We start from the raw sequence: 24,288 nt of genomic DNA, 5'->3' as shown, positions 1-24,288 counted from the left end.
CTTTTCTTTGTAGCGTGTATATAAGGCAGAGCCTTAGTGTAATTTAATTAGTTTCCATTTTAATCAATTCAAGCAAACAGTTTTCTTTCAAGCAGTTTCTAGAAGTTTTCTTTGATATCTTGAATCAAAGTACTTTTTCTCACTGAGATATTCACTTTTCCACTATTCATAAATTTCAATCACCCATAATAAATCAAACCTAATTTCCATTGGTGCTGTACTACCTTGCAAGGAATCAAATGATGCTTGAAGGTGAGGATAATTTACATATTTTTTCCCCGTCGAAGTATTTTGATTTAATCCCCTCTAAGTCATGCCGCCAACATTTGATTTGACAGTCACTGCAACACTCTTGGCTTTCTTCTTCAACTATTAAAAGGTTCTAGTGTAGGAACTAAAACATATAAAAAGAAGTTTAGTGGTTTGAAATAAATAGCAAATAAAAAAAAATTAGAATTTAGAACCATTGCCATTAGAAAATGTATGCGTAAATTTTTTATTTATTTTTTTATCAGGTATACTTAAATTAAGGAATGGTCGGTTTGTTTGCACACATGATACTGATAGGCTTTCTGGATGAGTACTCCATAACCAGCCATCTATAAGAGCTCTATAATCTTGTGAAGGTGGAATTCTTTTCAAACTCAAGAGGTTGAGATTTGAGCGAGGAGGAATTGACTGTTCACTTAACAGCTCTGTAGTAATGGTGATCTAAGTATTCAAAAGATATATGTTAATATATCTTGAACTATTTACGGAAATGGTTTTCTAGAATGAATGAAGATTTGGAAAAAATTAACCTGCAAACTCTCCTTAAGAAAAGAAATGAAAGAATATTAATATTCTATCAATTAAGTGACAATTAATTGTCCTAAAAAAGTACATAATTAGAACAAGACAAGTATGATATGGGCATATAAAAATTAAAATCAAGAAATGAAATCAATAAGCTTTATGTTAGCAAAATTAAAAAATATATAATAATAAAATAATAAACTTTTTTTGTAGGTTTACCGTGGGAGACTCATCAATCCTCAAGGAAAGAACTGGTTGCTTGAAGTTTCCAAGATATCGTCTTAATTTCAGAAACCACGAAGTGTCTAGAGGATAGTGGATCGATATTAGATTTTGGGATTTCTTTAATCTAGAATAATTGATTGACAAGGATGGGATGTGAGAGCCAAAGTATGCATAAGAACTAAGATTTTTGCAGTCAATATGAAGTATGGTATCTCCGTTAACAAACAATTTAAACTTCTCAAGTCGATGATGTGAAATTTTAATCTCAGGTAAGTTTGACGGTTGCATCTCCAAAGTCTCAAGCAGAGGAAATCTTGAATTAGGTTCTTCAAGATAATGTCTAGAAATTCCCACATAACCAATTTTCGGCTTCTTTACATTTTCTGAAGTAGAAATATCCAAAAGTAAACTCCTAACAATACCTGTACAAGACACAATTTGAAGATTAGGTGCTTCATTACTCTTAATAGTGAGACACGAGTCAAATTCCGCCTTCTTAAGCTTGGGAAGATTAAGAAGTTGAAGATAATCCACCCTCGAGCAACATGAGATCTCCAATGCTTCAAGCATAGGGCAGCGGCAAACAAGTTCTTGTATCATTTTACCATCTAGATCAATTGCCAACAAAGACAGCTCTTGCAGACAAATAAATTTTGTATTTTCACCAAACATGTGTTCCACCAGCTTACAACCCCATAACCTTAATATGGCCAACGATTCAACAGCAAAAATTCTCCTAGACAAAGTGTAATCAGTAATTTTCTTGCCTATGATGGTTAGCTCTAGCTCCTTGATGTAATTTCTCGTAGCCAATTCAAGCCAGTTATCAATACAAGAAGCATGTTTAGCATCAGTAAGCTGACATTGGCAATATACATTTTTGGATTATTACCATTTCGTCATGGAGTATTTGCAAAGTTTTATCAACAAAGTTCATGAACTTTTCTAATTTCACATCCTCTGGATCTGAATCTTGGCTTTCGAAAAACGATCCATGGGTATTTTGAAAATCAAAATCTATACTACGGAGTGATTTCCATGCTTGTGCTACCAATGTTTAACCGGGTATAATAGAAATTTTGTTTTTTGGTCAAAAGGATGTGTCAAATTTTTTTTGATTCATCTGAAATCAATTTTTTTTCCCTTACTGCTCCTTATTTTCTAAAATTTTGGGGCCTCCCTTCCACTTGGGGGCCTTAGGCAATTGCCTAATTGGCCTAGTGGAAGAGCCGGCTCTCGTTGTCATATCTTGGACAAAATAGTAGTACATGTTGCATCTTTTGGAGGCAAGAAAAAGAGAATGCGCTGCTTAATTGATTCAGGCAACTCGGATATCCAATCTTTTGCATCGACACTCAACTTGATCTTTTGTCTCTTTGGTGTCTTTTGAAACACCATCATCTTCTCCATACTAGCTATTTTAAAAAATCAATCATAAGTCATAACAACAAAAAATGGTCCAATCAATAACTAAACACGAATAGTAGCAAAAACTATGGGGGAAAAAAGACTAAAAGTTATAATAATAATAATAATAATAATAATAATAATAATAATAATAATAATAATAATAATAATAATAATATTGACTTTGGAAAAAAATCCAACAATGAGTAAATAGACATTTTGCTAGATAGTATTTAAATATATATATATATATATATATATATATATATATATATATAACTTCTAGACTTTTCAATAGTTTAAAAGTGTTGTCTAACATTAAACGTTATTGAGTTACAAATGCATAGTTACCAAAACCTACAAAATAATTTACAATTCTTAAATTAATAAAGCAAAACTCCCAATAGTTATATATACACACACTCAAATTTAATATAAAATGCAAATATATAAACGAAGACCATGATATGAGGAAGACACATCAAGTTTCAAATTTGAGTAATAATATGACTTTCTCATAGTAATAACAATATAGAAAATTCAAAACATGAAACAATATCAAAATTATAATACCCAATTCCATTATCTTTTATATTGAATCCAAACAAATAATTAATTGAAATTAATCTAAACAAATAATTAATCAACCAAAAATCATAGCTTTCAATAGAAAAATAAAAAATCACATGAACCTAAATTAAAAGCATTCAAGGTGAAGAATTAAGATCAAACTTCAAAATTTATAGAATCCCCAAATTCCACTTCAAAACCAACAAAATTCAACAAACATATAGATAACATACCAAATAAAAATTTATTGTTTCCTAGGCTGGAAGATATAAGTTGCAGCTTTGATTTTTCTCAAAAAAATAGAGATGTGTTTATCTACCATGTACAATAAAAAAAAATTAGTAGTAATTTCAACCCAAAAATCAAATCTACGAAAACAATGTCAATATAAATATGAAGATTAACCCAAATACTCAAAAGAAAATCAATTCTAAGCATAATAAAAGAATAAGATCGAAAGAAAATTTTAGATATAAACAAATATCCACATATGTTGAATTGAAATTTTATTAATAATAAAAATATAAAAAAATTCGACATAAAATTCGTTAATCAAAGAAGAAATTTGAATTAGATTGCTTGCATTTTTTATTTTTATTTTTATTTTTTTTATGTTAGTCTCTGTTTTTTGCTTTGGTTATATATATATATATATCTAGATTATCAACGTTTGAGTTTGAGTTTAAGTTGGATTTATTAGAGAGATAGAGTTTCACTCCTTGTTAAGTTTGAATTAAACAAAAATATTTTTGTTTTAAAAAAATGATAATGATGAATTTAAGTTTAAGTTGAACATGTTAGAGAGATAGAGTTTCACTCCTTGTTAAATTGAACTAAACAAAAATAATTTTATTTAAATAAAATGAAAATTTTATTTAAGTATTGTGGTGACGTGAAAAACTTTGAGAGATTCAGAAGTTTTGGTTATATATATATATATATATATATATATATATATATATATAAGCGGAGTAGAGCTCCCACGGCACAAAGTTTGTTAACTTAGCTAGTGCCACCAATATATATAACTTAGTAACCGTCGTATATGTAATATATATATATATATATATATATATAGATACTACTACTACTACTACTACTACTACTATTCAAGGGGCTGCTTCTGTTTGGACTGGATTTTTTTTTTTCCAAAATACTCATATTTCCCTAGGTTTAAGTAGAGACAAAACTAAAGTATAATTTAGTAAAACTAAGTCTTTTAACTCCTATTAAAATATTGCCAATAAAATAGGACCACTTTTTTTTTGTGATAAATATGACCACTCTCTTTTTTTTCTTTTTTCTTTTTGAGAAAGAGTAGGACCACTCTCTTGGTTAAACGTTTTCAAATTTTTTTAATAGAATTTGTTTTCCTTACTCCATGATCTCAGGTTTTTTTTTCCAAATATCTTCTTATTTATTTTGAATTTAAAGGAAAAAAAAAACACTCCTATTAAAAAACTATTACTATAACTTCCCATCTATATCCTTAAATTTAGCAAATTATTAACATATACCTTTCCTAACAAAATCAAGCACGTTTTGTTATCTATCAAAAAAATAAAAAAATCAAGCACATTTTGTTATTAAAAAAAAATCAAGCACGTTTTTGTTTTTGTTTTTTATTTTTGTTTTTATTTTTTGGTTCTCAAACAAAAAGAATCAAATTTTAAACAAAATGATAAACTTCAAACTAAACAGTTTTTAACAGTTTCCTTCATGCACGTCTTTTACTAACTCACGTTCAAATAATTTACACAACTAACAAGCACCAACACTTCTCCTTGCTATAAAAACAACACAAACTTCTCCTCCCTCAAACCGTTTTCCAAAAACACAAAGTAGATGCTGATGGTGAATCCTTATCAACATCTCCCATTATTTACGTTTATTCATTTTTATCTCTATTTTTTACTTAAAATTTTTAGAATGCATGCTTTTTCAACAGGAATCAACGGATCGTATCAGGATTTTCATTCCAGTATACCAAGCCTTGGCGTCTTCATCCACTCCATCAATGACTTAGTAGCCGACGATGTTACAGAGAAGAAGCACTGACATGGTCATGCAAACCTTTCTTTCACACTTCAAAGTACAGAAGAATCCTTCCCATCAAAAAGTAATAATTTTTCTTCATAAATTTCAAGCCTAAAATAGGCATTCTTAATAAATATATTTCCTTCTTTTATCTGTTTGTGATATTTGAATTACACAATTGTATGTTGTTTGAAGTGACATGATTATACGTCTTTTTTTAATTTCATTTTGTAGGATTAAACCAATTTTGATCTTATTGTTTCCCTTTAGACTTCACTTTAAAGCTTAGAAACATTAATCATCAATATTTATGGGTTTGGGACTTTCTCTGTAGTTATGTTGTGATAGATTTCTTTACTCTCATAATCTCATTGTGACTTGCAATTTCTCTACGATAGAACAATTCAAATAGAGAAATTAACAGGAGAGAAACAAGATCACTGATTATACAAAAAAAAAAAAATCAATTTAAATTTCTCTCTTCTTTTTTTTGGAATATTTATCTTTTGAGTGATTTGTTCTTTAAAATGGAATTTATACCTTAAAATTTGAATGGACCATCTTAAAACCCAATGTTTGAACTTATACATTATGATTAGCAAAAGAGAGTGTGGATCTTACTTAATTCAAAGATGAGTTTAATATTGTGCTATTAGGTCATGGGCTTATTATAGTTGCAGAATCAACACTGTTGTATTGTTCAAAATTGGGTAATAGTTCCTTCTGTTTTCTGTAAGTAAAAGATTTTAACAATATAGCACTAAACACGAGCACAACCAAGTATCAAAAAGTAAGAAAATTTATTAATCATTCAGTTTCTTATAAGCGTGACCTCTCCATTGGTATGTTATTGACTTATTGTGTGGAGGCAGAAGTTATTTTGATGTAAGTTTGGATATGAATTAGGAAGAAAGAACCATTAGGTGCATTTGTAAAGAGAAAGGATAATTTTTTTTTGTTTTTTTTGTTTTTTTTCTATTTTTTAGCAAACTTTGTTCCTAATTGATGTTTCTATTTTTCAGCAAACTTTGTTCCTAATTGAAGTTTCTAAGTCTAAGATAGGTAAATGTTTTGGTGTTTCATTTCAATGTAGGAATTGTAGAGGTTGCAATATTTCAGGATTCAGAGGAAGACTATTGCTATACTGTTATTTTTTAGGGTTCTTTCTATCCTGCTTTTAGACATGAGAAGGAATTGTATTATATTGATGACAACTAGCAAAGAGGTAGCCAATTCAACTCTGGAACATATAAGACCAAGATGGCAAGACATGGTGGTGCTGAGGAATTTTGAAAAGATATGGAAGAATAAGTAGTTAAGTACTGAATAACCCATCAAGCATTTTTGTGTCCCTTCCTATCTACAATTAGGGAAACAGTGGGAATTGGCGAAACAAGCTTCTTTTCTCTATATGTTTCTTATTTGGACTTAGGTTCCATGTAAAGTATATGTTTTGTACATAGGATGTTTTATGTATTTGCCTTGATGTAATTTTTTTTTTAAATGCTAGGATTTAAATTGAAATCAACGCTTGCTCAAAGACTCTTCAATTTTTTTTGGATAAAGGTTAATCATTAGCATCCATTATAATTTTGTATTACAACATTTTACAATCACAAAAAAACCAAGAGGTGTGATGAAAAAATTAATTCATCTATATACGCATAATACTCATCACACCCTTAAAAGTTAATACTAAATTATAGCACCATCTTCCAATCAATAACACGTTGATTACTACATAAACAAAATTGGCAAAAAGGGATAATAAATATGGAATACTAGCCTCTGAGCACGTGTCCAGTGGCTCTTCCATTTTTTTGGGTAAGGGTTGATTTTGAGAATTTATTATAATTTGAGATTATTACATTTTTCAATCACAAAAAAAATTTAGGAGTGTGATGAGTATTATGTGTGGTGAAATCATTTTATCATCACACCTCTAAGTTTTTTTTTTTTTTTTTAATCGGAAAATCTAGTAATCCTAAATTATAATAAATTCTTTAAATAAACTCTTACCCAAAAAAATAAAAGGCTAGTATATATATATAACCTTTTCATATTATGCCACGTTATCTTTTGATGCCTCACAAATTTATACATAATAACTATTTTCTTTTTAATCTTTTAACCTTTTATTTTCTTTGAACTTCCTGTTCGAACCCAGGTTTTCTTTGAACTCACTCTCCTTCAACACATCTCAAACCGCTAGCCTCTAAACCATCACCAAAGTAAGATTCCCAGCAGCGGTTCTCTTGGTGTATGCCATACATAATTACACACTCTAGCGATTTCTCTCTTTTGTATCCCTGAAAATGATTAGAAACAAAGAAAAAAGAGGAATCCGCTAAAGACTGAAGTCCTCTCCTATCCAATACCAGATTTATGTAAGTTTTTCAAAATCTTTTGTTATTGTTTTTGGTACTGAAGATTTTTTTTTTCTTTTCTTAAATGTCTAATTATTTGAATGCCACTTTGATTTGTTTATTAAATTAAAATGTGAAACAAAATATCTGTGGGGAGGGGATAAAAATAATAGAGAGAGTTGGTGGAATTGTTTGAAGCAGCAAAAAAGGCGACAGAAGCTGCGGCATCTACCAACAGAGGAGCTGAGGACAGTCAATGGCTTGATGCTTTAAAGCAGCTCAAGAGTTTTCCCTTCAGTTTTCAAGTTCTTATAGAGGCTAATGTGCCACGCGTACCATGTGTTTGTGTGTGGTGCAATGCCATGATACAATTCTTAGTGTAACTGGACATGAGAATGATGCTTTTTAACTAACCACTCGAGCATTATTTTGCTAAGGAGTGAGAAGGTAGCAATCAATAAATTAGGCACGTCAAGTTTCAGGAATCAACTGTTTGATGAAAGAACTCTAGAACTATGTGCTTTTCACAGTTTCTACTTTGCCTTTATTTGAATGGAGACCTGGGTTAGTGTCAAATTATTTTCCTATCTCATTAGTTTAATTATAGAGCACTCTAGCACTATTCTAGTATCCTTTCTCTAATTCGATTTATGAGCCTTTAGTTGATATAGTCATATTAGCTTAATTTTTTGGCTTTTTCATCTCTCCTGAACATGCAGAGCATTAGAAATTCCATCTCGAGGCATGTGAGAGTGAGGGGATCAATTGAAAGTTGGTTGTTAGCCGAGAAACAGATTAAGAAATGTGATAAAATTGATGCCTCAAAGGAAATGGATGGGGTCCTATGTTACTACAGGTATCATTTCTCCATTTCAAAATTGTTTTCAAACAATAAACCACAGTTCACATTGTGTCTGCTGTATATAGTTTATGCTTTGTTTGAGAAAGAGGGGGTCTTTATATATTTTTTGAATAAATTTATCTCTAAAACCTTAAAATATATATCCCTAATGCCATAGGATATTTATATACACAAGTGCGCAGATATTATGAAATTGTAGTCCATGACATTATGTTTGTTTGGTATTTCTCGGTTGATGCTGTTTTTTGTTTAAGAACTATTAGCGAGTTGGCTGGGGCGGTATGGGACGAGAGGCAATGGGAGGAGGATATGGACAGTGGTTTCATTGCGTCTCATGTGGTATCTCTAGTGAGAATGGCATGCGAAGTGCTTCGAGGGACAGGAGCTCAATGCAATGAAAAGTTGAATGCTATATTTGCCTATTAACATTTGTATTCTATTACAGAAGAAGCATTCATTTATTGTACATAAATTCATTCTTCTACCATTTTTGCAATATTTGATATGCGATTGTCTATTTTTACTTCAATCTTTTTTCTTCTTTTCTTTTTTTCATTTCAAACATAATTTCAATTTCATACCATTCAATTATAAAATAAATATATATAATTTTTGTTAAATTTTCCTGCGCATATATATATATTGGCAGAACCAATTGTCCACTAATCCACACACATATCAATAATATAGCTAATTCACTAATTATTCCTCCATTGCAAATTTATATAGCAAAGATAGCAAATTTATAGTTTAATATATAGCAAATTTATTTTGGCATATCAATTATTATTCCTCCATTGCAAACCAAACTAAATAATAGTTTAAGAAAAATTACAAAAACTTAAAAATTAATAAAAAAACCTGTAATTTTCACACATATCAAACACCAAAATTTTGCATGTCTGGTTATTATCAATCATTACTACTCTAATCAAAACTTATCCAAAAAAATAAAATAAACGATACCTGATTTTTGATTGGGTGTACCAACACCGTGATATCTCCGATGAAAACTCGAGACGGTCCCTCTAGACTTGGAGAATTGAGTTACGCCGAGAATTGCCGATGAGTTAAGCCTCTAGTGGTGATGAGCTCTACTCGGAGTCCTAATCGCGTATGACACTACAACACTGTCTGGTTTTTTTATTTTTTATTTTTTTATTTTTTTTTATTATGCGACTTGTTGCTGTGTCTGTTCTCCTCCCCTATCCTATGTTACTATTGTCTGCTGAACTAGTTGCTTGACGTTTTGGGATTTTTTTTTTTCAAAATAACACTCATTTTCAAACAATTTTGTTAGTTAGCATTGTTTCTAAACTATTTAGTAAACTAACATCTCGAGCTGAAGGACTTGAGTTCACTATAGAAAATCGAGTATCACAGACTCGATTTCTATTAAAATTCAAATGGAACTCGAGTATTAAACACTTGATTTCCACAAAAGAGACCCATTTTAGTCTCCTTCTTCCTCTTCTCCCTTTGAAAAAAACATCCATGACATCTGAAAAAAAATCCACGACAACCACCGTCGGCGAAACACCTCAGTTAGTTCTTCCTCTTCTCCCTTTGAAATAAAATCCATGACATCTGAAAAAAAATCCATGACAACCACAGTTGGCGAAACACTAAAAACAAGAGATCAAAACATTGAACCAACGTTCCAGCGGCGAACCCAAGCAACAAAACCCAAAACCCACAAACTAAGGCGGCAAACCCATAAACCCGGACGGTGAAACCCACGAACTAAAGTTCGAACTGAACCCATGAACTTGTGATTCCTCAGGCGAAGGTCATTTTCCTCTGTTTTTCTCTTTTTTATTTGTGCGGACCAAGAACTCGAGTATCTAATACTTGAGTTCCACTGGAATCGATTCCAACAGACTCAACTTCCATTGAAAATTGATTCCTCCATACTCGATTTGCTACAGTGAACTGAGATGTTAGTTTCCTAAATAGTTTGAAAATGATGCTAACTAACAAAATTGTTTGAAAATGGATGTTATTTTGAAAAATGGATGTTAGTTTACTCCGTTGTGGATTTTGGCATATCAATTATTATTCCTCCATTGCAAACCAAACTAAATAATAGTTTAAAAAAAATTACAAAAACTTAAAAATGAACAAAAAACCCCTATAATTTCCACACATATCAAACAGCAAAATTTTGCATGTCTGGTTATCATCAATCATTACTACTCTAATAAAAACTTATCCAAAAAAAAGTAAAAAATAAATGATACCTGATATTTGATTAGGTATACCAACCCCGTGATATCTCTGATGAAAACTCAAGACAGTCCTTCCAGACTTAGAGAACTAAGTCATGCTGAGAATCGCCGACTGGTCAAGCCTCTAGTGGTGACGAGCTCTGCTCGGAGTCCTAATCACGTACGAAACTACAACACTGTCTAGTTTTTTTTTTATTTTTTATTATGCGACTTGCTGCTGTGTCTGGTCTTCTCCTCTATCCTATGTTACTATTGTCCGCTGAAATGGTTACTTGACGTTTTGGTTTGGTTTGATTTGGTTTTTTATTTTATTGTTATTATTTTTAATATTGGGGAATTTTATTTTATTTTATTTCTGGTTAGTCAATAAGTGTTAATTAAACTATAAGAGTATTAGCATTTGGTTTCTTAAAAAAAAAAAAAATTCTATTTTACCATCTCAAAATCTACTTTATCAATTATACCATACTATTTTACAACACACTTAACATCCCAACTTTTATTTTTCTATACAATACATTCAAGTAATACATCTACCCAATAAAATATGTAACCTAAAATCATTTCTCTCATCTCTCTAATTTCTGTCTCTCCCTCTCCCTCTCTCTCTCTTAACCTCTCTCTCACCACTGTGAACAAACCCAAAACCCAACACAACCACCCTTCAAACCCAACCACCCCACCACTTGCCAACCATCAACAACACCACCACCACTTGCCACCACCATCATCAACAACACAACCACCACCCAAACCCACCACCCCACCACTACTGCACCACCCAAATCAACCCAAAAAATCATAACAAACCTACACCAAAATCATAACAAATATTTACCAAAATCACCAAAATCAACCTAGCAAATTCCCAACATAACCCATTGCCACCACCACCAATCCAAACACAACACAACCCACTGCCACCAAGCCAAACACCTACAACATTGAGACCAAAACCTACCACTACAAGAATCAAAACCCACTATAATCTCCAAAAATCAAACCCATACCAAAACCCATCCAAGAATCAAACTCATAAAAAAAAAATTACAATAGATCAAACCCACTGAAATCTCCACCACAATCTCCACTGCAAACCCACTGCCACCAAGCCAAACCACCAATCAAACCCAAAAAGAATACAACTGATCAAACCACCGGTCTCAACCCACATTAGCTGACACACACAACACTGAAACCAAAATCCCAACATTGCTAATCTCCACGCCACCATAGACCGATCTCCTCCACCATAGGCCGATCTCCAAGCATCATCTCCATGCCGATCTAAGAGAGAGGAAGGAGTGGGAGAGATTGAGACAAAGTGAGTGGGGAGAGAGAGGGAGGGAGGTTGGCTTTAGAAAACATCATGCTTGGATGATAGAGAGAAAAGTGATTTGGGGAGAGAGAGAGAGAGAGAGAGAGAGAGAGAGGAGAAATTAATAAAATATAGGGTTCAAGTTTTACAAGTTGCTACAGTACCATCATACATATAAGACGATACTATAGCACTATTGCAAAAAATTTTGCAATTAGAAGACCGGGTAATGCATGTTATTTGTGCTTTGATGCTAAAATATACCATAGTTTGCCATTTACAAGTCCGGATGTGAATGCTCTAAGAATATTACCATTGGATGTGTAAAACCTTTCATATTGCTATTTTAATTCTACATATGTCTAAAACTACCCACATCAGGGTTGGTATATCCAAAATTTTTTCTGACACAGTAAGGTTGTAAATTTACAACCTTATTGTATCTAAAGTGTAAACATAAATTTACTTATTTAATTCTCTCTCTCTAGCTGGCAGTGTGGATTTGATGGAGAGAGGGAGGAAGAGGGAAGAGAGAGATGGGAGAGAAGAGAGATAAATTGGTTGTTTATATTATTGTTGTATATATAGGAATATACATGGATAAGTTGTAATAATGATTTTTAAATTTGGAGAATTTTGTTTTATAATGGTGATAAAGTGAAAATTCAAGTTTAGGAATTTTCTAGATAAAAATTCAAGATTTAGTATGTTCAATCGATCAAAGATTTGCTCGATCGATGTGATCAAGAAATTTAATCTGAAGCCTCTAGATGACTTGATTGATGAGCAATTCTTGATTCGACTGATTGAAAAGATCTTTCGATTGATACTTGATTCCTCTTGATTGATTGAGACATGTAAAAACTGAATTTTTGCAGAATTTTCTGGTAATTGTTCTGAATGTTTGAACATGTTTTAAGCCTTATGAACAGTTTTATGAAACATTGTAACTCTCCATTGGTACCTTTTGAAGGGTTATAACCATATGGGTATTGTACATAACACCACCAAGACATGGGAGAATGCAGAAGTGGTTGAATCTAGACGTTACACGTGGAGTAGCTGTGAGGAAAGGGGAGAGGGGATGTTGGCTAAGAGATCTTGTCTTGGTCTGTGCTAAAGGCGTGATTGCCTTGGGAAGGAAGTGAGATTTACACCTGACACGGTACTCAAGCACTCACCAAAAAGGGACATAGTGACTTTTTAAGGTCAGAGGCTATGAGGACACCCCTTATTGGTTGAATGCACAATGAATCACCTTAGAGACACATGTACCAATCACAGTATTCCTGATGTCCGTCTCAATGACCAAGACTTGTCTCCCAAGCAGTGGCAAAGCTATCTACCTATGGGTCTCAGTGCCACGTTGGCTCAGTTCTTATCCCTTAGTCAGCAAATAATATCACAGCTGTGAAAATATCTAAAAGAGATAATGATAACTTGACACATGTCCTTGTACTCAGCCATATTCCTCAGAGTATAAGAGGAACATGCAGCTGTGCTATTAGGGCAAGAACCCAAGCAGATATTTTGAGATGAAAGTGGAGAATTGGTAGGAAAGAAAGACAACTTGATTGTAAACTGATATATTTTCATACAGAATACAAGCTGAGCTAAGAAAGAATATTAAGTTCTTGATTAAACCATGGTTTTTTTTTTTTATATCTCTTCTCTAGGGTTTTGCCACGTACATTATGTGTTGTTTTAGTAATCAGTTTCGTCTTCTTGTTTAAATGTGCGTCTTTTTCATGTCCTATCATCACTTTCTTTATTTCTTGCTTTAGTGTCATGTCAAAGCTTGCATCTTTTCGAGCTTTTTCATGTAGATGTATTGTTAGATAACTTATTTCACTTCTATATATAAGCTCAAATCTAACTTGCACGTACATTTTTGGCAACTTTGTTGGGGTTCTTTAGTTATTTTTTTTAAGGGTGTTTTTGTTCGATTGTATACCTCTGTTTGTTGTCACTTTCTCCATGCCTCCGAGGAAGTAGGTAGTTACTAGAATACTAACTGGTGTAGGTGAAAACCATCGGTCAGAACCAAGTACAAATTAAATATCCATGCATTCTAAAGGCGCAGAATCTTTGGGTGGAACTGCTCATCATGATAGCAGGGAGATCGTGGCTGCTATTGAATATCTTCAGCGCTCTTAGGCTGCGTTTGGTTGGGTGTAAAATATTTTCCGGGTGTAAAATATTTTCAGGTGAAAATATTTTCGGGAAAGGAAAATAATTTCTAGTGTTTGGTTACAATTTTAAAATTATATTGGAAAATAATTTGAAGTGTTTGGTAACATTCAGAAAATGCAAATTTTCCACTAATTTCTCACATTCTCTCAGCTTCCAAACAAGTTTTATATAAAAAAATCTACTAGCACCCACACAGCACCCACGGAAAAATCCACCACCACCCACACACCAGCACCACACAACACAAAAACCACCAAAACACCACCACCCACACCACCGCAACAACAACAACAAAATCAGAGATCAAAAGCCACCAAAACACCAAAAAAATCATAGATCAAAAGCCACCAAAACGCCACTACCCACGCCACCACAACAGCAACAAAAAAAATCAGAGATCAAAGAGAGAAAGATTATGAGATTGAGGGAAAGAGATTGGTAACGGCGGCCAGATTGAGGGAAAAATGATCGGTAATGGCGGCCAGATTGGTAACGACAGAGGTGGGTTTGGGCTTAGGACGGTGGTCTTGCGGCTCGATCTCGCCGGCGCGAGCTCGCCGGCGTGGTAGTGATCTCGCGGCTCGATCTCGCCAGCGCGAGCTCGTCTGGGCTTGGGGTTCGGTTTGGGCTTGTTAGCGCGTCTGGGCTTGGGGCTCGATCTCGCCGGCGCGAGCTCGTCGGCATTTCTCTCTCTCTCTCTCTCTCTCTCTCTCTCTCTCTCTCTCTCTCTCTCTCTCTTCGTTCTCTCTCCCTCTCTTCGTTCTCTGTCTCCCTCTTTTCGTGCTCTCTCTCTCTCTCTCTCTCTCTCTCTCTCTCTCTGTTTTCAGTCGAAAATGTGATTTGAAGGTAAAATAGGAACGGATTTGATTTTCCATCATATAAGGCTTATTTTACGTTCAAACTGTAAAATGATTTCAGTTGACCAAATTTTCGGTGCCTACCAAACACACGTAAATGCGAAAAATAATTTCTGAAATTAGTTTACCGTTGAACCAAACCGAGCCTTAGGCTACTATGTGGGCAGAGTTCTAGTCCCTGCGTTAGGAGACAACCATGCATCAGCCTCCTTAAGGTCCTCAAGGATCTCTTTATCTGACTAGGGAAAATATACATGCTATTTTGTTTGAGGCCAAGAAGATGGAGAGTGTTGTTTATGTTGATACTAGGCCTCCTTATCCTGAAGAAATAGTTAAGAAGCCTTACCCTACTAACTACACACCTCCTATATTCCCAAGTATGATGGCATAACAGAAAGTGCTAGAAAGTATATTAGATGGTATGTAAATGCGCTGACGGCTTACTCTCACGACCATGAGTTGAGACTCCGAGAGTTCTCTAAGTCCTTAGAAGGCCAAGCTTTTACTTGGTATATCAGTCTTACACTAGGGTCAATTCTAAGTTGGAATGATTTGGCAACGCAGTGTCTGAAATAGTTCTTTGCTTTGGAAGAAAAGCTCACGTTGTCAGATCTACAACACGAGAATCAAAGGGTGTCTAAGGGGTTGTTGGAATATATTCGTAGGTTCGAGGATCTCTCTTTGCTATGTTATGACCCTGTGGAGGAAGAAAGATTGATGGATGTTTGTATCGTAGATATGTTGTATGAATACTGACCTTACCTAGAGAATTTTTAGATTTCTAGTTTCACAAGGATTGTAGAAGCTGCAAGGAGAACAAGTATGTCCATGAGAAAGCTATCAAAATGTTTAACTTCACAAGCTGTGAGTGCTCCTAGACATCCGTGGAGAAGAGAAAACAAGAAAGTGGAAGTTGTTGTGACAGAAAAACTTAAGAAGGTGGCCAAAGGAAAGAAGAGAGAGAGAGAGAGAGAGAGAGAGAGAGAGAGAGAGAGAGAGAGAGAGAGAGAGAGAGCGGTAGTATTCCCTCTCCTTTTACTGTGTCCACTGAAGAGTTGTGTAGCATCCTAGAAGTTTGGGTGAAAGATGGTGTAGTGACTTGTCTGAATGCAAGCATGAACCTATATAAGAGGAAAAGTGAAATCCACTATATTATAGGTACCACAGGAGATGCAATCACCATACTATGGATTGTTATGCTTTGAGGAATACTTTCCATGATAGGGTAGCCAAGGGAGATTTGGTTGTCAAGGCTAGGAAGCGGGTTGACCCAAGGATGCGTAGACCGGATGTGGCAATGACTTTTTTCAGAGGTCGTGAAGATCCTATGGAAGAAGAAGTGGAGAACATGGCTAGCAGTAGCTCAGCATCGCCACCATTGGTAGATGAAGAGATGGTAATAAGAATTCAGCAAGAGGATAAAATACATTCCTTTCTTGAAGGAATAGGGCTTAGACCAATGGCTAGAAGAGAAGCGGCCCAAGCTTTGATTAGGGTGATGGAAAGGAATCATGAAGTGGGAATCATGAAGTGGCAACTGTTGAAGGAAGTTTGATGCAAGTGGCATATCAGGAAGCAAAGGATTCAGTCACCTTTTCTAATAAAGATTTAGTCAATCGAGTTGTTGACGGCAACAAACCTTTATATGTCATTGTCTTCTTAGGAACATTTCTAATCAAAAGGGCATTGATAGACACTAGTGCATCCACCAATATTCTGCCTCTCCCAATTTTTGACACCTTGAGAATTTCGCGAGAGAGAATTATTCCAAAGCCAATGCAGGTAGCAGGAATCGGAGCCTTACAGTAGAATACTCTTTGGCATGTGTCTTTAGATCTTAGGGTTGGGCCAATTCGAGCACCAACTCTCATGCATGTGATGGAAGGGAATACATCCTACCATATCATTTTAGGCCGTCCATGGCTAAAAGCATATAAAGTAGTGGCTTCCACATATCATTAATGTTGGAAGGCCATTTGGAGGAACAAACAGCTAGTCATTGAGGCCACCAAGATGCCTTTTGATAGAGCAGAACTTCATTTTGCTGAGGCAGCTTTATATCAAGAGTACGAACTTGAAGGCAAGAATAGAATTCTTCCTTTTAATCCTATTGCTTTGAAATTAGAAGAAGAAGATGATGGCGAATTGGTGGAACCAGAAAGGCCTTCCAAGATAAGAAGGGTTACCGGGCCTGATGGCCGGGTGATATATGAATTTTGACGGTTAAAGGAAGGAAATGAGGAGGATGGCGAGCCTAATTCCCTTAATCCTATACACAACAACCCCTGAGTGCATGAATGATCTTGTTAAGAATATGCAAGAAGAACTTGTTGAGATTAATCTGAGTGATGGAGAAGAAAGCGAAAAGCTAGTGAAAATTGGCAAGAATCTGTCTGAAGAAGAAAGAGGAAAACTGGTAGCCTTGTTGAAGAAATACAAGAATGTTTTTGCTTGGAGTTATCAAGAAATGCCAAGTTTGAGCCTGAACTTGGTAGTGCACAAGTTAAAGTTGGATCTTAATGCTAAGCCTGTTAAATAGCCGCCAAGGAAATATCATTTGGATGTGGATGAAAATATAAAGCTTGAGGTGCAAAAGCTTTTAAAGGCAAGATTCATTGAAGAGATTGAATGCCCAATCTGGTTAGCTAATATAGTTACTATAAAGAAGAAAAATGGTCAGATAAGAATCTGCGTGGATTTCGAGATCTCAATAAAGCCTGTCCAAAGGATGAATTCTCACTTCCTAATATTGATATTTTGGTAGATGCAGCGATGGGTCATGAGCATTTCACCTTTATGGATGACTATAGTGGGTATAATCAGACCCTTATGGATCCAGTAGATGCCTTGAAAATTGCTTTTAGGACACCTTTTGGAAATTAATAGGGTGATGCCTTTCAAACTGAAGAATGCGGGTACAATGTACCAAAGAATTATGACCTTAATTTTTGGTGATATTCTGCATAAATAGGTGGAAGATTACGTTGATGATCTTGTGGTAAAAGCAAAGAATCCTTTTGAGCATTTGGTGTACCTGAGACAAGTCCTTGAAAGATGTAGGGATCATAACTTGCGGGATGAATTCTTCCAAGTGTGCCTTTGGAGTATCTTCAGGGAAGTTCTTGGGATTTCTTATTCACCACAGAGGGATTGATTTGGATCCTACAAAGGTCGAGTAATAACTACCCTCAGTCCTCCTACAATTTTGAACGAGTTGAGAAGCTTTATGGGAAAAGTTTCTTATTTAAGGAGATTCATTTTAGGCCTAGCTAAGATTTTAAAGCCTTTCATGGAGCAGACAAAGAAAGGAGTGGCTTTTGTATGGTGTGACCAATGCCAAAAGGCATTCAGGAAAATTCAGATGATATTGGTGGGTTCCCACACCATGGTGACCCCTATACCTGGGAAACTCTTGCTATTGTATATAGCTAATATGGAGCAATCCTTGGGAGCATTGTTAGCTCAGGAGAAGGAAGGGGTAAAGAAGCCAGTATATTACATTAGCAAACTTATAAAGGGACAAGAATTAAGATACTCAACTGCTGAGAAAGTATGTTTGTCTCTAACCTTTGTTGTGAAGGGCATTGTGTGCAGTTGGTGACTAGGAGTAATCTCGTAAAGTATCTCTTGACACATCCTCAACTATCAGGGAGAATGGCGTAATGGGCCATCTTGACATCGTGCCATGATATTGAATGCATACAACCAACTGCCATCAAAGGCCAGGCAGTAGTTGATTTGTTGGCTAATTTTCCTGGGACAAGTGATTTTTCACCCCTTTAATAGGAAATTATGGTGACAGAGGAGCAGGAGTAGTCAATGTATTTCGATGGGTCATCTACGTTTCAAGGAGGAGGGATAGGAGTAGTCTTAAAGTCATTAGGGGAAGAGCAAACGTTTGCCTATAAACTACAATTTCCTTGCTCTAACAATGAAGTAGAGAATGAAGCCTTGTTGGTAGGGCTAAAGGCTGCTAGAAGGTTAGGCATAAAAAGGTTGAAGGTGTTTGGTGATTCTGAGTTGGTAATAAGACAGTTTGAGGCAATTTATGGAGTAAAGAATCCTAATTTGGCTGCTTACAGAGCTGCGGTGCAGAGGATCATGAAACACTTTACTTCCACAGAGTACAAGGTGGTTAATAGGGGTGAAAACAAGCTTGTTGACTCGCTAGCTACTCTAGCCATTAAGTTTGTATTGAAGAAAGAAAATATGACACTCCGAGTAAAGAAACAACCTACTTTAGTTCAGGATGAGCTGTGTTTCCCTCAAGATTAGCGAGAACCCTTGTTGAGAGCAATGACTTAAGGGAAGTATATTGGGTTAGAGTTACCAACAAATATGAAAGACTTCATCAAGATCAATGGAGATTTGTTTCTCACGAGAGCAGAGGGTTTGCTAATGAAATGTGTCGCAAGGCAAGAGGGATTGACATTGTTTTGCAGGTTGCACTATGATATTTGTGGTGTAAATCTCAATGTTAACCTCTATAGAAGATTACAAAGGTTGGGGATCTTCTGGCCAATAATGCTAAGGAAGAACAACGTAGTTGTAAGACTTGTTCTGTCATTCCTCTAGATTAAGCAGAGGTGCTTAATGGTGAATTTTTGGAAGAAGATTGGTAGGATCCATACTTGAGATACCTTTTGCAAGGTGTGTTGCCTGTTGATTGAGTTCAAAGAGAAAAGCTAAAAAAATATGTGACCAAGTTTAAAGTGGTAGATGGGAAGCTATTTAAGAGAAGTTTCCAAGGGAGATGGATGGTATGTATTCCTACTAAAGAGGTCAATGACAGTCTTTCAGACCTGCATGAAGGAGAGCCAACAGGACACCCGAGTGGGAGAAAACTATGGCAAATGGCTTTGCACCAGGGATATTACTAGCCCATAATGCAAAAGGATGCTCAAAACTTTGTAAAGAAATGTTAAGAATGCCAAAGGCAAGGGGACGATATACACACCAACCATTAGAGTCTTCATCCAACTATGGCTCCATATCCATTCCACAGTTGGGGGATAGATTTTATGGGGCCAATAAACCCCCTTCTGAAGGATGTACATGGATACTGGTAGCCACTCAGCTATTTACCAAGTGGGTAAAATCTATGACTATGAAGAAGGCAACAGGAAGCTCAGTGGCTAATTTCTTGAGGGAGAATATAATATGTCGTTTTGGGATACCCAAAAAAATTATTTATGACAATGGCATGCCATTCTTGAGTAAGGATGTGCGTCGTTTAACAGACTAGTATTCCATTTCTCACACGACATATACACCTTATTATCCCAAAGTAAATGGTTAAGCTGAGGCCTCTAACAAGAGATTGCTTAAGATATTGGGAAAAATGATTAAGGAAAATGGAAAGAGGTGGAAAGAGGAGCTTCCTACAGCTTTTTGGGCTCATAGAATAGCCATATCACAAGCTACAGGAGCTTCACCCTTTTCTCTAGTCTATGGCACAAAGGTTGTTATCCCAATAGATTTAGTAAAGCCAACAGTGAAACTAGCAGAGATTGTAGGAATGCCCAGAGAAGACACTTTGGAAATTATGGAGGAAATGCGTGATAATGTTGCTTCTCATAACCGCCTTTACCAGGATAACATAAAGGCTAGGTATGAAGGCCAAGTTAGAGAAAGAAAGTTTCAAGTGGGAGAGCTTGTTTGGAAAGCTGCCCCACATGTACGAGGAGTTGTTGGAGTTGTTAAGCATAAGTTTTCTCCAAAATGGGAAGGGTCATACATAGTAGAAGAAGTACATTTAACATGACATTATTGGCTAAAGGATCAAGTAAGAATAAAGGTGTATAGCCCCATTAGCGGAGCTCACCTTAAGAAATATCGTGCTTAATCTTGTAAAAATATTTTTTGTGGCCATCACGTCAAACTGATTTTGTGTTTTGCAAAACTCATACTATTATAAGCAAAGACTTATGTAGCTATTTTATATAATATTGTTCATAATATGCATGCAAAGTCTAAATAGTTTGGTGAAATAAGGCATGGTAAAGTTATAGTACAACCCCATGGCCTTTCAAGACCACACAAAAATATTACAACTTGAAAATTAGAGAATGTTTGTGAGAAAACTAAAATTTTCAAGAGAGAAGTCTGGATTGCTCAGAGCTCCTAGCTCGCCTTCTAACTTCTCAATCTCTTTCTTCAAAGAGTTACGTTTAGCAGTGATACATTCTAATCGAGCTTGAAGGGCAGAATTTGCTTCTTGTTGGGATGATAATTCCACTTGAAGTCTTTTGATAGATTCCTGGAGCTGAGTGATTGAAGTGACATGCACTTGTAATGCTGATTCTACTTCCTTTGCTTTGTTGATACATGAGTTTTCATTAACTCTCAATTCACGTAGTGAGTACAAGGAAGCATGAGCAGAGGGTCCTACATTCTTTAAGTCTCTCAATGCAGTGACACGGCTTTTTAATCAGCCGACATTGACACTTAGGCTCTCAGCCTCACTCAATGTGGAAAGGAAATTGTCAAGGGGGAGAGCTAGACAATTCTCTTTACCTTTTGACTACAATTGGGATATGATAGACCCAATTTGTTGTAAGAGAAAGCCCTTAAGTGACAAGGTCCACTTACTGGTATCCCTCATGGCTTCGGGATATATAGAGAGCAATAGAGAACAAGTTGTTCTTAGATTGGGAGAAACCAATGAGAGCAACATATCAAATTTTGTCTAGTGCTATCACCCTCTTGTTTCTTGGAAGTAGCTTCTGTTACGTCTTCTTTCTCTTGGGAATTTTCGGTATACACCTGATTTGAATCCTCCCTTTCAGTGTTAGACTATGTCTCTTCATTGGAAGTCATTTCTTGTACAAAAACCTCTTGGGTTGAAGAAGTGACTCTAGCTTTGGGTCGAGCTTAAGAATAGAGCTTGTAACCTATCAAATGTCAAAAATGGAGAAAGGAAGAAAAGTTACTTGTGTCCAGGGTTAAAAGAAGAGATTACAAGAGATAGTCACTACAGATAAAAGAGTGTACCTTGGGCTTCTTGCTAGAAGGAGTTTTTACATTCTTCTTTCTCTTAGTGCTTGAAGGTTTGGCTTTTGGAAGGGGCTTCAAAGTCAAATCTCCCTGAAAGATAGGTGGGACATCCACTTGTTGGGCACCACTCTCCCCAAAATTCCTAACACGATCTCTGATGTCGAACCACTATGACTTAAGTCTAGGTGAAGGCAGTCCAATTTTGGTGGGGGAAGTAAAGGGGATTTTAGGGCTTGATACTAAAATCTTGATGAGATTTTCCTTCTTGAAGGCTAGAGAAGCTACTATAGCAGGCAAGGGTAAGGTAGAAAGATGTCCCAGTATGCCTTGATCAAAACCAAGTTGGCGGGGGCAAACCTATGGGAGTTGTAGGTTTGAGTTTCATGCTCATCTTGAAAACGTTCCTGGAGATGAGAAGGAAAAGCACAAGCAACAAAGAAAATTTCTTCCTCAGACCAGGGGGTATCTCTGTAATGAGAAACAAAAATACTTTCTAAAGAAGTGAACAATGGAGGAAGTCCACCCTCTAAAGTAGAATAAGGTCAGGTTGTCCAATCAGTAGGGTCATCTAACACCTTGCTAAGGAAACTGTTTGAAGATACTACCACTTTGTTCCAACGTCAAGAGCGTGGCAAGCCTTAGGGTGATGTCAGACTGGTTTTATAAGAGCTTAACACTCTAGGGACATGAGCATAATTTCTAAAGTGTTCCCACAACCATATTTATAAAAAAAAAAAAGCAATGGGGATGAAAGTTTCAACTTGAAATTTGCCCTAGGAGTATTGCAAGTCAATAGTAAAATGGTCTAGGTGAGAATACAAAGTTCCTAGAAAATATGGGGTAAGGGGAAAGGATTGTCCTCTAGCTAGTTTAACGGCTAAAGTGAAATGTCTACTTAGAATCTTTTCATGAGGATATCCCTCAAACAGATAGCGAGAAAGTAAAAAGGCAATAAAGGCTTCAAGTTCATAGGAACTAGAATTACCTTCTCCCATGACAAAGTCGGTACCTTCCTTCTGGGAGTCTCCATTGACTTCCTCATCCACGCCATCAGCATACTCCCTCCAAAAATATCTGATCCATCCCCAGAAGTTGGATCTGGAACCTTTGTCTCTGCCAACACTTGTATCTTTTGGTACTTCCTCGTTGGGGGCTTTCTCTTTCCTTGCTGCCTTCAAAACTGGTTTCTTTAAAGTTTTCTTCATTGCATCCTCAAGGAACTTCACAACTTTAGACTCATCAGGTCATTAGAAGATAAAGAAATGTTGACCACTTCACCATCTTCGAACAGGGGAAGTCTCAATATCTCATAGACATCTTCTAGAGATAGAGAGATTTCTTGACACCTTGTGAAGAATGTATGAGTGACAGAGTTCCATCAGTACAAGAGAGAGTGCAAACTTTCACTATCCTTGTTGATCTCTAGATTAGAGAACACAAGAATGGTCTCCACAAGCTTTACTCTTTGCAGGATGTCCATGAAGGGAGGATAAGCCAACACTCTTTGACACCAGCTCCTCCAACCTTTGGAAACGGAAGTTTGAGATTTGAAAATCACATCTATGGTAGGAGCAAAATCTCCTCTGCAAGTGCCAAGCCTAGGAATATGCTTTAACTCCAAATCCACAGTCAAAAGATCATCAGGTTCTTCACATGCTATGTAAGGAGGGTTTTTAGAACAGGGGGCTGAGTCCTAATCGAGACTTTTATCAAATAGGTAATCTTCAAAGAAAAGAGGGATAGTCCACTATTCTTCTATAGAAGGATTTTCATCTCCTCCTAGAAGGGGTTTATTACCTTTTGAAGCAGAAGGTTCTGCAAATTTGGCAGAACTAGATCTTAAACCACATTTTACACCCATGATTTGATGTGTGAGAAGAATTTTGGGTTTCGGGTTGAAGAAGGAGAAGAAGAAGAAGTAGAAAAAGAAGAAGATAAGGGAAAAAGGAGAAAAATAAGGAAGGGAAATATTTGTTTTTCCTTTTATACTTTGAGAAGTTAATATTTTTCCTCCAAAAGAGAATGGTTCAAAAGGGAGACATCTTTTCAAATTTAACACGCGTCAGCATAGGGAGGAAGTTGAATACCTGACAAAGGGAGGCAGTTGGTGGTGTTAAAATCAAGAAAACCGCCTTCACAGTCGAAATGGAAAGGCCCAACCCTTCACCAACAGGTATGGTTTAATTTTTGCATTTCACATTTTATTAACTGACATGTTTTTCCTTATGTGTTGTGCAGAAATTTTATATATGATAAAATAAACATAAAATACAATGTGAAAGAAAAATAGTAAACATGCAACAAAATAACTTTTCTTTCTTTTATATATTTTTTTGTTTAAAATTTTTCTTACAAAACAGGAAAGAGGGATTTACATGATTTGGTCCTTATGGCCTATCACCTCTTTCCTATCTATAAGAAAGATACACAAAAT

The 24,288-nt window shown here is 35.6% G+C and overlaps 4 protein-coding genes across 5 annotated transcripts; 3 read left to right on the top strand and 1 right to left on the bottom strand.

The window, feature by feature from the left end:
* Positions 1-306: 306 nt before the first annotated feature.
* LOC142635300 (uncharacterized) lies at positions 307-4,876 on the bottom strand. Its single transcript, XM_075809485.1, has 4 exons — positions 4,820-4,876; positions 1,015-1,878; positions 562-711; positions 307-369 (listed from the first exon to the last, which is right to left on the bottom strand). The coding sequence occupies exons 1-4, from the start codon at positions 4,874-4,876 to the stop codon at positions 307-309; spliced, it is 1,134 nt and encodes a 377-aa protein (XP_075665600.1).
* A 2,303-nt stretch (positions 4,877-7,179) lies between these two features.
* On the top strand, positions 7,180-8,791 carry LOC142633385 (uncharacterized). 2 transcript variants are annotated; one of them, XM_075807619.1, is made up of 4 exons: positions 7,180-7,421; positions 7,602-7,964; positions 8,120-8,256; positions 8,517-8,791. In XM_075807619.1, exons 2-4 carry the CDS (start codon positions 7,953-7,955, stop codon positions 8,686-8,688), a joined length of 321 nt encoding a protein of 106 aa, XP_075663734.1. In that variant the 5' UTR covers positions 7,180-7,421; positions 7,602-7,952; the 3' UTR covers positions 8,689-8,791. The 2 variants fall into 2 exon arrangements, 1 of the variants encoding a protein (XP_075663734.1); XR_012843895.1 differs by lacking the exon at positions 7,602-7,964 and having other exon boundaries at positions 8,526-8,791.
* A 9,886-nt stretch (positions 8,792-18,677) lies between these two features.
* LOC142635299 (uncharacterized) lies at positions 18,678-19,133 on the top strand. The gene has a single exon (XM_075809483.1). The coding sequence runs from the start codon at positions 18,678-18,680 to the stop codon at positions 19,131-19,133; it is 456 nt and encodes a 151-aa protein (XP_075665598.1).
* A 1,066-nt stretch (positions 19,134-20,199) lies between these two features.
* LOC142635298 (uncharacterized) lies at positions 20,200-20,622 on the top strand. The gene has a single exon (XM_075809482.1). It carries the CDS (start codon positions 20,200-20,202, stop codon positions 20,620-20,622), a length of 423 nt encoding a protein of 140 aa, XP_075665597.1.
* The last annotated feature ends 3,666 nt before the right edge of the window (positions 20,623-24,288 follow it).

This window comes from Castanea sativa, chromosome 5, assembly GCF_040712315.1.
Source record: "Castanea sativa cultivar Marrone di Chiusa Pesio chromosome 5, ASM4071231v1".
Classification (NCBI taxonomy): domain Eukaryota; kingdom Viridiplantae; phylum Streptophyta; class Magnoliopsida; order Fagales; family Fagaceae; genus Castanea; species Castanea sativa.
The sequence above is the reverse complement of the archived record's forward strand: the minus strand, read 5'-3'. Positions and strand labels throughout refer to the sequence as shown.

Bases quoted from the DNA above. Each gene is read 5' to 3' on its own strand.
- LOC142633385 (XM_075807619.1), top strand. The intron at 8,257-8,516 runs GTATCATTTCTC...TTTTTGTTTAAG, and splicing joins GGGGTCCTATGTTACTACAG to AACTATTAGCGAGTTGGCTG.
- LOC142635299 (XM_075809483.1), top strand. From the start codon at position 18,678: ATGTATTTCGATGGGTCATCTACGTTTCAAGGAGGAGGGATAGGAGTA.
- LOC142635298 (XM_075809482.1), top strand. From the start codon at position 20,200: ATGATTAAGGAAAATGGAAAGAGGTGGAAAGAGGAGCTTCCTACAGCT.
- LOC142635300 (XM_075809485.1), bottom strand. From the start codon at position 4,876: ATGGGAGATGTTGATAAGGATTCACCATCAGCATCTACTTTGTGTTTT. The intron at 1,879-4,819 runs GTTTGAGGGAGG...TGCCAATGTCAG, and splicing joins CTTTGTGTTTTTGGAAAACG to CTTACTGATGCTAAACATGC. The intron at 370-561 runs GTATCATGTGTG...ACCTTTTAATAG, and splicing joins CTCATCCAGAAAGCCTATCA to TTGAAGAAGAAAGCCAAGAG.